General features: G+C 38.9%; 1 protein-coding gene across 1 annotated transcript in view; it reads left to right on the top strand.

Annotated features, from left to right (window-relative positions):
* Positions 1-17916, top strand: part of DLGAP1 (DLG associated protein 1) — a 91849-nt gene that overhangs the window by 33469 nt on the left and 40464 nt on the right. The window contains exons 3-4 of the mRNA XM_070942365.1: positions 9331-9508; positions 15286-15526. Coding sequence (XP_070798466.1) covers positions 9331-9508; positions 15286-15526 — 419 coding nt within the window. The remainder of the gene's footprint in view (positions 1-9330; positions 9509-15285; positions 15527-17916) is intronic.

Genomic DNA, 17916 nt, shown 5'->3' with positions numbered 1-17916 from the left:
AAGCCTGTCTAAATCATTTTGAATCTTCTCTCTTTTCACTGAAAGTGTTAGCTATCCTATGAGAAGCCATGATCTTCTGCTTGCTCATCACATATCTACGCTGAAAACCAATCAAGTGTGGTGTGTTAGCTTTGTTAAAAATAAGGTGAGGATAGGTATTATTTAAGATTCTCATAGAGAGGTTTCTCATAGGAGAAGTTTCTTACAGGAGAAGGGGGTGATGGGGAATGCAGATTGAATGGGACAGCTTCAGTAGTGAGTTCCACTTACCTTCGCTACCAGTTCGGAACTGTGAGCATGTGCGCGTGCGTGCTCACTTTGATCACATGCAGCGCTTCTGCACATGCACAGAACCTTCTGCGCATGCGCAGAGTGTCTGTGATGATGTCCAGCTGGGTGGGCGGAGCTTCCCGCCACTGCCACTACCGGTTCACCCAAACTGGTAGAAACCCACCACTGGGCAGCTTGCCACAACCAAGTCGCTGCGGTCAACTTGCCATGGCCCACTCGCCACAGCCATCTCACCCGGCCAGCTCGCCGTGGGACATGGCCAATCACAGGACAACTCACTGTGGGAAAAGTTAACAATTGTATTTAATTATTTAAAATAAATAAAACACATATTCCAATTTTGGCCATTCAAATTTCATTCTGTCCCTCATTTTGTATCCTTTCTTCAATGATTTCATTCTATTATTTCTTCGATATTAGTGTAACTCTTGTCCTGCAGCGAGTTGGCTGTGGCGAATTGTTATAGACCCAATGCAGATGGCATCAGAGCAGACTTTGGGAAGAAAAAGAAAGGAGGAAAACTAGAACTGAAATTTTTTTTTGGGGGGGGGGGGAATGGGTGACAACCAAAATGAAGTCATCAGCAATTGTTGAATATGAATTGTTGCTTTTATTTACAAACAGTAGGACTGGTAAACCTGAGTTAGACTGGGAATGTTTGCATTTCTTTTTTTAAAATATATTTTTATTTCAAAATTATTAATATAAAATACAAATAAAAATAAAGAAGAGTATTGTTGGACTCAATCCAAAGACAAATAGAAAAGGTGAAGAGCATAGAGAGACAATAACTAACAATGCAGAGAGCATGATGGGGCTCCAGATGATTTTTTTATTAACTAGTGAGAAAATTTCCACTGTTTGCAGTTACTACTAAAATTAGGAGAATCAGAAAAGATTGTATACATATAAAGTCACATCATATTCCATAGATATACATCAGTGGTGGGATTCAAAATTTCTTACTACCAGTTCTGTGGGTGTGGCTTGGTGGGCATGGCTTGGTGGGTGTGGCAGGGAAAGGATACTGTAAAATCTCCATTCCATCCCCACTCCAGGGGAACGTTTCTGCAAAATCCCCATTTCCTCCCAATCAGCTGAGACTTGGAAGGCAGAGAATAGATGGGGGCAGGGCCAATCAGAGGTGATATTTACCGATTCTCCGAACTACTCAAAATTTCCGCTACCGGTTCTCCAGAACTGGTCAGAACCTGCTAAATACCACCTCTGAAGTATGGGCAAATGTTTTGGCATGACAACTATATGTATTGCCCAGAGCTGGGTAGAAAGCTGCAAATATGCACACACCAATTATATGCACTCATTTGAATATGAAAATGTAGAGTTTTCCTTCCCTTCATCCCAATTGGGCTGGACAACTGAAGTTGTCTGAGAGAATTCTTCCTTATCTTTTCTTCTTTTATAAGAAACACTATCGCACTGGCAAACTGACATACCTATTTCCTGTGAAAAATATTTCTTTAGAAATACAGTAAGGCCCATACCCAAACTAGGTAATCTGAAGCTGGTTAGATGAGGCAGAGGATGAACAATACTAAAGTATTCTGTGATCAGCCAACCACAGCACATACCCACAAAACTTCCAATGTGTCTTTCCTGAACTTGACACCTGCTCATCAGTATTCAGACTCAAGAATTTTTGCAATAAAGGCCTTTTCTCTTTATGTTAAAAAAGTTGTGATAATTGATATAGTATGATACTCAGTGTACAATTTAAATAATATTTTTAACATGGGACAGAAGGAAGGGTTTCTAAATGATTTCAATATTGTCAGACTTACTCAAGGGAAAATAGGGTTTCATGTAAGCCATACCCAAGCTCATAGGATTTTTCAACATCCAAATTCATGATCAGAATTTTGAACTATGACATGTATGTCATAGCAGTGAATTTGGATGTTCTGTTTCCATCATATTTCACAACAAATATAAATGGGTAAATAAGCCAATTTGAAGTTCAAAGAATCACAGCTGTGGCTCCTAACATTTGCATTAATCTTGAATATTGATTTTGGTTTCTTTTTAATGGAAACCATTATCTGGTACTGCAGGATGGACTTCCTTTTATTGTATTATTAAACTGCATGAAGTTCAAAGACATCATAACACCTACTGACTCAAAGTCCATTTAAGAATTAATTTTTATACGATATGGTGGAGGAAGAGATTATATTCTGATTTCTCTTCCCCTGGGCTTTACATTACAAAAGCACCAGCAAAAATTACTTCAGATTGATTTAAGATTGAAAACATAAAGGCAAGAGAAGGTATTTGATAGGTTTATGCAAAGACTTAATTCAAATATTTGTTTCAAAGGCGACATGGTTAAATCTGATTGAATCAGATGTCTCTGAATCAGTTCAATGATTCAAAAAAATAAATTTGACTTGATTTGGTAGTTAGAATTAAATGAGACTACATCTGCATATTATTAATAATTAATCCTTTGCTTGCCAATCAGCCATTCTTTTAAGATTATGTCTGTCCAAGCAGTCATGAGAAAAGAAGCTTGTCATTCTATGCAATTCTATCCTCCTCACTTATTATTCTACACTGAATTTTAGATGTTGATTTTTATTTCCTTATAACAGTATAGTTCTCCTATGTATAATTTCAAAGTGGCTCCATTTGTCAAAATTTGACCCATTTGTTGAGTGTTGATGGGATGAGCAGTTAAAAATATGAACAGATGGGACCTCACAATTCCACTGAGGGAAGACAGAGCAGCTTTTAAAGGTTAGAGAAAAGTGTGATGTTCCTGTTTCAAAGACAGCTTTCTTTTTTTGGTACTTCTAGACAATGTGTTTGTAATTAGCTTCCATAAAGGACAGCCACAGTAGGATTTATGCAGATACATATCCGTGGCTGTTACTTCTTGGCATTCAACACCACATGTGCAATTGCCACATCATCATTTTAAGCAAAACAATTTAACATCAAATAGCTACTTCAGAAATCAGTTCAATCCATGTTTTAGAATGATGATAAAATCAGAACATGAAATGGATCCTTGGTTTTCCTCAATCAAGGATGTGTCCACAGCTTCTTTCCTCCATGTTTTTTTCCATATCTTTCATAATTGAACATAATCAGCGTCCTTTCTTTTGTTTCCAGAACTTTGTAGCTTGTTAATTTCTCAGTGAAGAGAAGAGATCCATTTTAGAGAGAGAGAGAAGGCTTTTTTTCACTGTTTGTCACTAACTCTTTTTGACTGAAACATAGCTTGGAACTTCAATGAATGTCTAACATGTTAAAGCCTACGAGCTCAGGCTTTGATTTATTGCACATCAAAGAAAGTTCTTGCATTAGAACTTTTTTAAGCAGAGTATCCTGCTTGATTAAGATGCTTCTAACAGTATTACAATAGTCGTCATTTAACAACTATGGCAACCATTTCAAAGTTATAACAATGCTGAAAAAAATGACTTATGATCAGTCCTCACACTTGTATTTGGTATTTGGCAGGTTTTGCATATTTACAATGGCTGTAGCATCCCAAGATCGAAATGGGACAACTCTCCACAGCCAATTCGTCACAGCCAAGTCACCACTGTCAACTATCAAGGGACAACTTGCCATAGCCAACTCACTATGGAACAATGTGCTGTGGGACAATTCAACAATTCAATTTATTTTAATTTTTGTCATTCACATTTTATTTTGTCCCTCCTTTGGCATCCTTACTTTAATGAATCTATAGGATTATTTCTTCTATATTAGTGTAATTCGTGTCCTGCTGGCTGTGACAATTTGGCCATGGTGAGTTGACCGTGGTGAGTTGGCTACAGCAAGTAGTCAGAGACCCTCCCAAGATTATGTGATTGCCATTTGTAGCCTTCCCAGCCAGCTTCTGACAGCAAAGTCAGTGGAGAAGCTGGCAAAATGATGCAAATCCCGGACGTGTGATATCTCGTTTAATGACTCTGGGTGATTGGCTTATAATGACTACAACCAGGATTGCTGGAACTCCCATTGCTAAGTGCAGAATTCGTGTGATGTTCTGCTTAACAGCCATTTCACTTAGCGACAGAGCTGCCAGTCTCGAGTGGTGTTAACTGAGGACTATCTGTACTTGCTTTCTCACATAGAAAAATGCATCAGCAAGCAGCAACATTGCCATCTGGCATAATCTCATTTCCATCTTTTAAAGCATACTTATTTAAATATTCCTGAAGTTAAAGTTAGCATGAGTGACAAAATTTGCACCAACATATATTTCTTAAATATAAACTATAATAGATTTCATGTGCATAAGTCCCCTACAGAAAAAAAACCTGCCTAATTTCTGAGATCAGCCTAACATAAAAAAAACTTTGCATTCTTTACTGAACTTTTCCTACCATAAGTACCATTCTAAGATCAGTAGATATTATCTTATATATTATTTTCTTTTCATAATGCCATCCATGTTTATTTACTTAAAGTACAGTACCTTTATGTATCATAAATATTTATAACACATTTATGCTATTTGCCCTGAAATTTACTATCATTTTAAGATGCAATAATGATCTGTGAAGTACAAGAAAGTTTTACATACCGTATTTAAGCTGATTATTTGAAAACTTTTATAGAGAAAAGGCACATACTTCAGTGCATGTTGGAAGTTGTTTGAACACGCACATACATATTAATTATGTAGCATGTACTGTGTTTTCCTGAAAATAAAACCCATCCCAAAAATAAGCCCTAGCCTGGTTTTTTGGGGATGGGCCTAATATAAGCCCTACCCTAAAAATAAGCCTGGGGGATAGGTGTGGCCAGCACAAGAGGCGGCGAGCACACAGGGGCTGAAAGTGTCTGGCAGCAGCCACAGCCCACTGGCCCCTTGGTGCAGTGCAGATAAGTTTGAGCATGGAGACAGAGGCAGGGGGGAGACAGGCAATCCCAACATCCCACGCTGGTGCCTACCAGGCACAGCCGCAGACAAGCCGAGAGACAGTGGGACAGAGTGTGCAGCGCATTGGGATGATCTGCCTCCCTGCCCCCCCCCCCCCGCCTCTGGCTCCACCTTGCACTTTTTGCCCAGAGGGAGACGAAGCTTCATCTGCTTGCAAATGGGGTGCTTTGAAACAGAGCTAATCGCTCCATTCCCAAGCACCCCATAGTTGCCCAAACATTTTTCGCTCAGACAGAGAAATGAGTGAGACTCGAAGCTTTCTCTGCTTGCAAATGGGATGCTTTGAAATGGAGCAATTAGCTCCATTTCAAAGCATCCTATTTGCAAGCAGACAAAGCTTCATCTCCCTCTGGGCAAATAGTACGTTGCGGACCCAGGCGGAGGCAGAGGCATGGGGGGGGGGGTAAGACAGACGATCCCAACAGGCTTAGGTCCATTTCAAAGTGTCTCATTTGCAAGCTTCGGGTCTGCATCATTTCTCCATCCGGGTGAAAAGTGTATCTGCCCTGGGAAGCAAGCCCTGTAAGCCGTTGCGGCCACGGGCAAGCAGATGGTGAGCGGGAGTAGGCGGGAGCCACAAAATAAGACATTCCTCGAAAATAAGACCGGGTCTTATTTTCACAGAAACACAGTAGCTTTTCCACTATTCTGTTTTTAAAGTCAGTTTATAAATTCTTTGCCCTTTCTCATGCAGTATTTTAAAAGTTTATTTTTTCTTTTTCTGAGGTATGCATAATTTGTAGAGAAACTTATTCTCCCCATATTGATAGCTCCAGTTTAAATTTGAATTGTGCTTTTGATTAAAAACCAAAAATGGAGTACATCACAATAATATTAACAGAATGTATAGCCTGACATCCCCCTCAAAATGCAAAGCACTTCTATCATATTTAGAATGCCTATCTTTACTTTTAAAATCCTTGTACCGAGAGAGCTCACAGAAATGCATTAATTTCTCCTTTCTTTCTCATCTAAGTAAAATTATATAGCACTAGAGATAAATGAACTAAATTATCAATTATTTTGAAAAGGTTGTCAACTGAAAGTTTTTTCTATTCATGATAGTTGCTGATTAGCATGCATATTTTAAAATGTACAATTAGTATGTACATTCATTTGAAAAATATGTGAATTGAATATGGAAAAAACTGGTTTCAAACTAAATCAGTGTTTGAAATTGCATATTTACATTAAGCTGCCTTAAATCTCTCTCTCTCTCTCTCCCTGTATATTTATGTTTCAATCTATACTACAGCTTGATTAAAATGATAGTTCTTAGAATGATTATATGTGGCTGACATAAGAAGAATGAGAATCAGTAAAAAAAAACTATAGAAATCATTCTAGTTTTTCTTCTAGGTTTTTGTAGTTTATGTAAGTTTACATCATCCATTATTAAAAAGCAGATTTGTTCAAACCCATTATCCATTATTTCATATACAATGGATTATATAAACCAGCAATCATCAGGCTGTCAAAACAGCAGATTTGTTAGATATATAAAGGGCAACACAAATCTCTGTAGGTGCTTTTGGGTAAAAATATTTAAGCACTCTACAAATTAACCCTCATTTTTATAATAGAAAATCCCTGCTTCAATCATGCCACAATAAAGAGGTGACTAGCAAATCCATTTGGGAAAAGCATTTTTTAAAAGCCTACTGAATAATGTGCATTCTTCAGTAAAGAATTCAAATCCAAGTTGCAACCCCATTGAACTGAGTTTGGACTGGACAAATGTGCCATGCTCACCATCCAATGGGAGAAAATAGTGAAAACTGAAGGAATCAAGATGCTCTATGGAGACAACATCAAGAGTCTAGACGAAGATGATCACTACAAATACCTGGGTATCTTTAAGCTAACAGTTTCAAGCACATTGAAATGAAGAAAAAGTTTAGAAGTGAATACATCAAGAGTGTGAAGAAAATCTTGTAATCCAAAGTCAGTGGAGAAAATGCCATCAAAGCAATTAACACTTGGACAATTCCAGTCATTAGATACTCAGCTGGAATTGTGGATTGGACTCAAGTAGAACTAAAAGCCCTGGATAGGAAGACCAGAAAAGTAATGACAATGAATCATGTTCTTCATCCTTTCAGTGGCATTGACAGACTCTGCTTACCACGGAAAATAGCAGGGGTGAAATCCAGCAGGATCTGACAGGTTCTGGAGAACTGGTAGCGGAAATTTTGAGTAGTTTGGAGAACCAGCAAATATCACCTCTGGCTGGCCCAAGAGTGAGGTGGGAATGGAGATTTTGCAATATCCTTCCCCCAGGAGTGGGAAGGGAATGGGGATTTTGCAGTATCCTTCCCCTGAAGTGGGGGTGGGAATGGAGATTTTGCAGTATCCTTCCCCTGCCATGCCTACCAAGCCACACCATGCCCACCAAGCCACGCCCACAGAACTGGTAGTAAAGAAGTTTGACTTTTACCACTATAAAATAGGTAGGAACTTGAAATGTTCCAAGTACATCAGATGGTTGAAAAAGAAAAAGGGCATTGGGAGAATATCTAAAAGAATCATGAAAAAGATGCATTGAAGCTAGCATACCAGGAAGGTATTATTGAATACAGGAGAAACCAAAATGACCTACAAGAAAGACTAAATGAAGAACAGAAAAGAGGCAGAGAAAGTACTATATGACCAGTACATTTAAAAAAAACAAAAAACAGACAAGGCAGATAATAACAAGACCTGCCAATCGCTAAGAACAGGAAAGTTGAAGAAAGAGATAATGCATACAAAGCCAGAATTGAGAAGACAGAAACAGACAGCAAGTGGCACCTCCGCAAAGAAGCTAAAGAAACAGTGAATCACCTAATTAGCTACTGCAAGGAGATTGCACAGAATGACTGCAAACAATAGCAGGATAAAGTAACAACAATGGGGCATTGGAAGATCTGCAAGAAATACCATTTGTGTGCAAGCAAAAACTGGTAGGACCATAAAATAGAGAAAGTAATAGAAAATGAAGAAGCCAAAGTGCTCTGAGACTTTAGAATTCAAACAGACAGGCAGCTGCCACAACAACAACAACAACAACAACAACAACAACAACAATAATAATAATAATAATAATAATAATAATAATAATAATAACAATAATAATAATAATTTTATTTATATACCGCCCTCCTCCCGAAGGACTCGGGGTGGTGTACAGCCAATTAAAAACATAAATATACAATATCACAGTTAAAATTAATTAAAATCATTAAATAGTTTTGGCTGAATTTTAAAACCAAAAGTTAAAACCCAATTTAAAATCATTCAATTAGACAGCCCCGCCTGTCGGAACAGTAGGGTCTTGAGGGCACAGTGAAAGACCCGGAGATCAGAGATGTTACGAATATCCGGGGGCAATTCATTCCAAAGGGCAGGAGCTCCAACAGAGAAGGCTCTCCTCCTGGGTGTCACCAGCCGGCGCAACTTGGCCGACAGCACCCTGAGGAGTCCCTCTCTGTGGGAGCGAACTGGTCGGTGGGAGGCTGTTGGTGGCAGAAGGGGGTCCCGTAGATATCCTGGTCCTTGTGTGTACAAAGCACACCACACTTAACAATTGTTGATAAGAAAGGCAAAATATTATTTGAACAAATTAATAGGAACAGTCTCCTTTCTGGGGATTGAGATCTATGTTTATATATGACTATGGGTCACTGGGTAGATTCTGTGTGTGTGTGAATATTTTGGTGGTTATTTTGCTGTGGGACATAGTATTGTCCTTAATCGGCTTAAAGAGCCTTGGTGGCGCAGCAGATTAAAGCACTGTTAAGTAACACCAGCTGCCTGCAATTACTGCAAGTTCAAATCTCACCAGGCTCAAGGTTGACTCAGCCTTCCATCCTTTCAAGGTAGGTAAAATGAGGATCCAGTTTGTGGGGGCAATAAGCTGACTTTGTATAAAAAAGAACACTGCTGGGGGGGGGGCAAAAGCCCTACTAAGCAGGTATATACAAAAGTATGAAGGCTATTGCTTAACGCATTGTAAGCCGCCCTGAGTCTCCGGAAAAGGGCGGCATATAAATCGAACCAATAAATAAATAAATAAATAAATTATTAGAGATGAAAAGTAGATATGGTATAGTGACTTATTGTTATTGTTTTTCTTTTAGGATTTCCGGTGAACATTCTCCAAAACTTCAAATCCGAAGCCACAGTTACTTGAGGGCAGTGAGTGAAGTTTCAATCAATAGGAGTTTGGATAGCTTGGACCCTGCGGCTCTGCTTACCTCTCCTAAGTTTCGTTCCCGAAATGAAAGCTACATGAGGGCCATGAGCACTATTAGTCAGGTGAGTGACATGCTTGTACAATTAACAAAATAATAATGATAGTACAAAAACACCATCCAACTTTGATAAATATAGAATCTATATAAGAAAAAGGTGTATGGACAATTATGCAACACCATCCAACTCTGATAAATATAGAATCTATATAAGAAAAAGATGTATGGACAATTATGCAGTAAAACAAATGTATGCCAGTGTGTATTATTAAAAATCCCTTAGCTATGTAAATGTCAATTCCCATTATTCAATAATATTATTGAATAATCATTGACACGATCAAGAGTCTCAAAATGGTACTCTATAAAATTGGCGGTTGGTACCATACACAAATATTCCTCCTGAATGTGGATTTTTGATTTTCCTCATATATCAGAAAATATAAATTACTATACAGTACTTGGGAAAAACATTGTGATCAGGGCAGAGTGACCACCAAGCAACTTCCACCCACTTAAGGAATGTACCACTTTTGCATGGTACATCAAGGGGTTTACTTCACATATGGGCTGGGACAAAGGGAATACTAAGAGCTAAATATATATTCAAGGTTTCACTTGCTCACTGGGCCCTTTTAAGCCCCTTCCCAATTAAAAAAGGGTACACATTTGGTCCTCTCCCACTTTGGGAGATATTACAAAAAGGTCCTGGTGGGCTACATAGAGTCCCCAAGCCAAAAATGTTGTACCCTGGCCATAAACCAGGAGGCATCCCTGATGGGAAGTGTCTTCAGATCCTCTGTTCATTTGTTTAGCTTTTGACCAACTTGTTTTTTTTTTTTAATTGTGTTTATAATTCACATCTAATCTTTGGCACATGATTGGTAGGCATTGTTGATCCATGAAATATAAGGTCATAGGTTTGCACATAATAACACACCCTTAATTATTTATATATTGTACATATTATTTGTTGAATTAACATTTTTTCATAAACATTCCTACACATGAAAGCCAATTAATGTAGGCATAACATTAAGCATACAGGTCGATGCTTTCAGTGTGCCTTAGAAATGAAATATTGGATCCATTTATTTCAGATGTTGCTGGGGTAGAGAAATATAGATGGCTCATATATACCAAAATTTGAGGTATCTGCAGGATTCAAAACTTTTGTGAAAATGAACAAACAGTATCACCTGCCACACTACAAATACCACATTTTTCATAGGTATACAACATCATAATGCATATATAAAGTGGATAGAGCTTGTGGTGCAATGGTAAGACAATTTTTTTGTCACCCACTTCTTATTAAGTCCCCTGTGGATGTCTCTGTAAGTAATGCAGATCCCTAAATGAGTCCTTAGTTGACTAGAAATCTATTCTAAATCTAATCCCAACCAAATTATTCAATCTGAACCAGCACTCATTAATGTTGTTTTTGTGGCAAGAAGGAATGCAATCTGCAATTTTTCCTGATATATTTATACAATTTATACTCATGTTTGTATAGCTAGATATACATCTATATCCCATTATTCCTTTTGGAGGTAAGCAGTCTTATGCAAATATATAATGGGAGTAAAAAATAAGATATTAATGACATGAGGAAAAAAATAAGAAAAGGAAATAAACTAAATCTACTTTACACCAGTACCATTCATATACTTTATATGTCTTTATTCTTGCAAGCCATCTTTGCATCCACCAAACCCATAGGCCATCTCACACATTGACTTTTCTTTATTCGTCCGCTTTCTTGAGGAAGATTTCATGAACTGCATCCAATCATAATATTTTGGCCTTCCTCTCTACTCTTTATCATTTTCTTCATATATTTGTTTTTGCAATTTGATCCTCACTTTTGTATTTAATCCAGATCCAGTAATCGCACCATTCTTGATTCAATTCATTCCTCTATTACCATACACAATCCTTAAATATCCCATTTTCATTGGAGTCAAGTTATTTTTATATTTCACTCTACAGGAATAATCCTCAATCCTTTAAAACAATTGACAGGTGTATGTAGTTATACTTAGCTATTTTTGCTTGTTTCAACTGGGAATGTCAAATAACTCAGATCATCCATGCATATATTCCATATGATTTGCTTTGTCCAGTACTTTACGTACTTTCCATTAGTATAACTCCACTCCCTTGTGTGACATCTTTAACATACCATAATTATTTTTGCTTGTTTTCATGCATCTTTCACATTCTCTTTCCTTAGATTCACTTTCTACTAATTTGTTCCTGCTGTAGTTCTATTTTCACTCTAGTGTTTTTTTAAACTTTCTTTTCTTTTTTTCATAATCCATTTATCCCAAGATCCACATGACACCTCCGAAAAACAGTTTTTCCTACATTCATCATCTTGCACCACCATTATATTCTTTAATAATTGTGTCAGATTTTCATCATAAACAATTAAATCAGTCACGCTTTTAAGATTCATATCCATTCCTTTGGCATGCATGAACTGAGCCTGATAGTGCTTTTGTATTTGAAATAGACTTTTCTAAACACACCAATCATCAGTCTCATTCATTCTTAGACTCCAAATAGCTCAGTTATTTTTAGCATTCCCTCTTGTCTTGTCTTCCAGCCATCCAATTATGTCACCTAACAGAATATTTTTCCCCTATGGATCTTAAACATTCAGAATTATTGCACAATTTTTAGTTGTTTATCTTTGCTTTTTCCATTATCACCATTCACTAGAGCAAAACATTCAAGGGACTCCAATTTACAGATTCCTCTTTTCATGCACAACACACAGCCTACTGTAGATGGCATTAATTCATACTTTGTAACATAATTTCTACCCCTTTCTTTCATAATCAAACTTACATCTTAATTTCCTTGCATGTATTAATCAGCTTTAATCCACAAAACTCAGACTTTTCTTCATTTAGGTGTATTGCATTGTTCCCCTTTTTATGTTAGTGAAACAAACATACAATATTTTAATTGGTTTTCCTTTCCTTTTTTTCAAATTCATATTCTGTATCATTTTCTTCTCTTAAATTTGAAATTGAAATCTTCCATATACTATGGTGATCATCAGACAGGGTCTTAGATATTGGTGTATTCCACCCATTCTAGCATTATTCAATCATTATTCAGCCATTATTCAATCACAAATGTTTTTGTAGTGTACATTTTGGACAGTATGCCATAAATCAAGAAGTTCCTTTCTGTATCTGGACAAAATGGCAACATGATGATGAATTTATTTCTAGTTCTACTAGTACACCCACCACTGGAGTGGTAGGCAGGAACTTGAAATTCTGGCGTAAAGCATTTGAAAAGAAAGAAACTTATATTAAGGAATCTTTTTTTAAAAAATCCACATAGAGAGAACCCCAGGGATTCTTCTATATTCATACAAATAATTTCCTCATCAAACCTCAAGCAAAGCTGTTGAGCTTTTAGGATGGATAGTGAAGTTAACAGGCTACTGTGACATAATAGCTTATTGCATGGTTGGCTTCCATTTTGTCTTTGAATATAACTGATCTGTCAGTCCTATTTTAGATTTGAAACTCAATTGCTTCATAGGCTTTTATGTCACTAGTAGCAACTTGCAGCATATAATTTACTTAGGGTTTAAGAGGTTCACTGCTGGATCCTAGCAGCATGTTCAGAATGTTATCATTTAGAATTCAAAGAAAACCTTTGTAAGCAACACATTCTGCACCTAATTTTCCTGCAAGTTTTTGGACAAGTAGGAAACATTATGTTAGTAATGATTTTCCAACATTTGCATTTTTCTGTGCAGAGACCCTACAGAGACTACTAGCAGTGCTTGTAGTGAAGTCTATAAAAATCAAAGGGAAAAGCCATAAAGAGATGTACCATAATTATTCTCAACAACTGGCCTTCATTGGTCAAAGTATTTTATTTTCTCTTAAATATTGTTGCCATTGTTGATTGCCTTGTTTGCATTGGAATTTTACCCTGAAAAAAACAGTCTACAGAGAATGAAAGATCTGGATACATCTACAGCATGAAGATCTTTCAAAGAATACCAAACCTATGATAAAAATCTACATATTGCATAATACATGTCATGAGAGTAGTCAAAAGCCATTGTGGAAGACTTTGTGAGTGATTGACATATAGATAGTTCTAAACTAACAGCAGCAATTGGGACTGGAATTTCTGTTGCTAAGCGATGTGGTTGTAAACTGCACCTTCATCGCTTAGCAATGGCAATCCCTGCAGTTTTTATGTCCATTATTAACTGAATCCTACAGTCATTAAACAAGACAACTTCCTGCCAGCATCCCACAACCAAAGTCAGCAGGCAAGCTGTCAGGAAGTTTCAAGTCCTATGCTCCTAGGCAGGTAAGTGGCTGCTGCTAGGTTAAGAAGGAAATGAGAGGGTGGGCAAGGCTGTGGAGGAGGGTCAGTGAGGGTGCATGAGAGGCATAGGATGTGGAGGGTACATAAGAGAGTATGTGAAAGTGGCCCTATGGGTTGGGAATGATGTATGAGAGGTGTACAATGAGTTGTGGAGGGTCTGTGAGAAGGATTGTGTGGGTCAAGAAGGATGCATGAGAGGCGATCCATAGATCAGTGAAGATGTGTGAGAGGTGTGGCACAGGGAGGGTACAAAAGAACATGCAAGATTCATTGCACAGGTTAGGCAGGATATGCAACTCTCAAGCGGTCACACACAGATTGGGGAGCAAAAGGCGCTTTGTAGATTCAGGGAGAATGCATGGGAATGGGAGATATTGCACAGATTGGGTAGGTAGATGGATTCACAAATGGTCAACGCAAGCACAAAGGACCTAGGACAGTGGTTCTCAACCTGTGGGTCGCGACCCCTTTGGGGGTTGAGCGACCTTTTCACAGGGGTTGCCTAAGACCATCGGAAAACACATATTTTCAATGGTTTTAGGAATAATTTTATGGTTGGGGGTCACCACAACATGAGGAACTGTATTAAAGGGTCGCAGCATTAGGAAAGTTGAGAACCACTGACCTAGGAGAAGGTGCATGGATGGGCAAGACTTATCCCAGTGATTTTTTTATCTTTGACTTTAAGGGGAAGTTGGCATGGAAAATTGCAAATGGTGATCATATAGTCATTAGACGCTTGGCAACTAGTGATAATTGGAAACACATTGCCAAGCACTCTGGTTGCAATCACAGGACCTCAGAAATGTCTGAGACAACCAGAACTCCAAGGACTAGTCATAGCCATCATTTGTTCAGTATCATTGTAACTGCGCATTGTAACTGTTGAATGAATGGTTTTAAGTCAAGGACCGCCCATAAATGTTTGCCTTAAATATATTGAACTCCATTAGTAATTTGTCATCAATATTTTGCCACTTTCTTGTCTATTGTTTACTAGTATGTAATCATGCATTTCCTACATCAGTTTACACTTTAATTGCATTTATTTTATTGATTCCCATCCCCTTGGATAACATGCTTCAAATCCAGGTAGATTTTTTGGCATCAGGTACATTTAAGGCATTTGAATTAAAACATTTGGCATGTTTAAGGATTCGTGTCTTTCATTGGTAATTTTGTAATTAATCCGGGCAGTTTGCATCATGCTGTAGACAACTGAAAAATAAAAAGATTTCTATTTGTAATGGAACATGAAAATATTTTACTTATATCTTTATATACTTTAAAAACTTACAAACCCAAAAGGAAATGGCTTATACACCTTTTACTCTACTTTATGATACTTTACAATAGGAAAATAAAGTTTTGATCTCTCTTCTTCCTGCTATAATATAGCACTACCAATTGCACTTTCTATTGGCTATAATTGGATACAATTAAGCAGTGTGCTTTTTTTGGCTGCAGGTGAGTGAGATGGAAGTAAATGGTCAGTTTGAATCAGTCTGTGAGTCTGTATTCAGCGAACTAGAGTCTCAGGCAGTAGAAGCCCTGGATCTGCCAATGCCTGGGTGTTTCCGCATGAGGAGCCACAGTTATGTGAGAGCAATCGAAAAAGGCTGTTCCCAAGATGATGAATGTCTGTCTTTGAGATCCTCATCTCCACCTCGCACAGCCACTACTGTGAGGACCATCCAAAGCAGCACTGGTGAGTCATCCTTGGATTGCTCTCTAGTTATAATATTGAATGTTAAAAGGATTGTTTAACCTAAATGGATGCTTGATCGCTCGGTCCTTTGAATTCAATGACCCTTCATATCAGTGGTGGGTTTCAAAATTTTTTACTACTGGTTCTGTGGGTGTGACTTGGTGGGCGTGGCATGGCTTGGTGGGCATGGCAGGGGAAGGATACTGTAAAATCTCCATTCCCACCCCACTCCAGGGGAAGGTTACTGCAAAAATACTAGCAAGTGATGCAGTGGTGGGTTTCAAACATTTTTACTACCTGTTTTGTGGGTGTGGCTTGGTGGGCGTGGCGTGGCTTGGTGGGCGTGGCATGGTGGGCATTGCAGGGGAAGGATACTGCAAAATCCCCATTTCCTCCCAATCAGCTGGGACTTGGGAGGCAGAGAATGGATGGGGGCGGGGCCAGTCAGAATGTTTACTACTGGTTCTCTGAACTACTCAAAATTTCCGCTACCGGTTCTCCAGAACTGGTCAGAACCGGCTGAAACCTACCTCTGCTTCATATCCTGCACAGTCACTTGTATCATTTTCATTAGATAACCCTTAAAACTTTGTATTGTCTGTCTGCCCCTTTGTGGGTTGTTGCTAATAATTGCATGTAGTCAGAACACTCTGTAACTGCTTATGCTCAGCAGATTAGGTTTTTTTAAATTGATAATATATGTAGTTCTTGATTTATGACAGCAATTGGGACAGATTGCTGTTGCTAAGTGATACAGTCATAAATTTAGCACAATGTCACATGACCATATTGCTTAGAGACAGCAGTTCTAGCTGCTGTGATAACACCAGCTTTTGTGTTTTTTGTGTTAAGCAGAAAGAGATGGAAGTCCCAAGCAAGGAACGGGAGGTTTTTTTGGGGGGAGGGGCTGTGTCAGATGAGTACTGGGGAGCACAGATGGCCAGCAAGGGTTGCATGTGGGTACTAGGGAATGCAGCTGAGCTGGGTAGGACCTCAGGCAGGCCAATGAGAGCTGTGGGTGACAATATACTGTGGGCAGGTGTGCACTACAGACAAAGCAGGGAGGAGTGCGGCAGATGGTCACACATTGTGCCAGAATGGGCCACCTTGCCACAGCCACCTCGCTGCAGCCAACTTATCATGGCCAGCTCACCACAGCTACCATATTTTTCAGAGTATAAGATGCACTTCCCCTCCCCAAAAAAGGACAAAAATTTGGGTGTGTCTTATACACCGAATGTAACCCCACCCACCCACCAGCCCCCACCCTTTGGCCTCTGCCTCCCAGCAATTTGCCTCCTTACAACATACAGCCCATTTCAGTTTCAGCACAGCCTGATTAGCACAAGCAGCTGATTGTCAGTTGGATCAGCCTCCCGATCCTCAACTGTTTCAGGCTGCAGGGATTGCCATTTCCTATTGCCACCTTTGCATGCTCCATTTTCAGCCTCTGCTGTTTGCTGCAAGGAGACAAATTGCTGGGAGACAGAGGCAGATTTTTTTTCTTGTTTCCCCCCCCCAAAAAAGGTAGGTGCGTCTTATAGTCTGGAGCGTCTTATACTCTGAAAAATATAGTAATTCACTGTGGGACCACTCACTATGGCCAACTTATTGCGGGACAACTCGTTGCAGGACAATTCAATCATTCAATTTAATTATTTAAAATAATTTAAAAATTATTTTAATTTTTGTCATTCACATTTCATTTTGTCCTTCCTTTGGCACCTTTGTAAAAATGATTCTATTCCACCAGTTCTTAGATATTAGAGTAACTCTTGCCCTGTGGTGAGTTGTCCCTCAATGAGTTGGCTGCGGCAAGTTGGCCACAGTGAGTTGTCCTAGACCCCACTGTCCAGTGCACCCAGGTGAATGCATGCTGTAGAGTACAAGATCCCTGGGATCTTCTACTCCGAAGTGGGTCTTGTTGAGAGAAAAATCAGCAGAAGTGATATATGGAAGCAACTTGCAACCTTCCCTGTTCCCCATTGATTTTGCTTGTGAGAATCTGGCAGGGAAGGTCACAAATGGCAATCATATGACCACTGCTTAGTGCAACATCATAGTCATGAGGTGGATGCCTGAGTGCCTGGATTGCAATCACTTGATTATGGGATATTGTGACAGCTACAATTTTGCGGACTGGTCATAACTCCCTCTTGTTTAGAGTTGTCATAATTTTGAACAGTCACTGAACAGGTAAAGACAACTTTTGTAATGGTGTAGATCCGTGATGGCGAACCTATGGCACGTGTGCCACAGGTGGCACGCGGAGCCATATTAGTGGGCACGCCAGCTCAGCTCTGGGGCACATGCGCGCGCCGGCCAGCTGATTTTTGGGCCTTCTGGGCCCACCAGAAGTAGGGAAACAGGCTGTTTCCTGCCTCTGGAGG

This window comes from Pituophis catenifer, unplaced genomic scaffold (assembly GCF_029215685.1).
Source record: "Pituophis catenifer annectens isolate HBS135680 unplaced genomic scaffold, rPitCat1.0.hap2 SCAF_3, whole genome shotgun sequence".
In the NCBI taxonomy this organism is placed as follows: domain Eukaryota; kingdom Metazoa; phylum Chordata; class Lepidosauria; order Squamata; family Colubridae; genus Pituophis; species Pituophis catenifer.
This window is presented reverse-complemented; position numbering and strand designations above follow the sequence as displayed.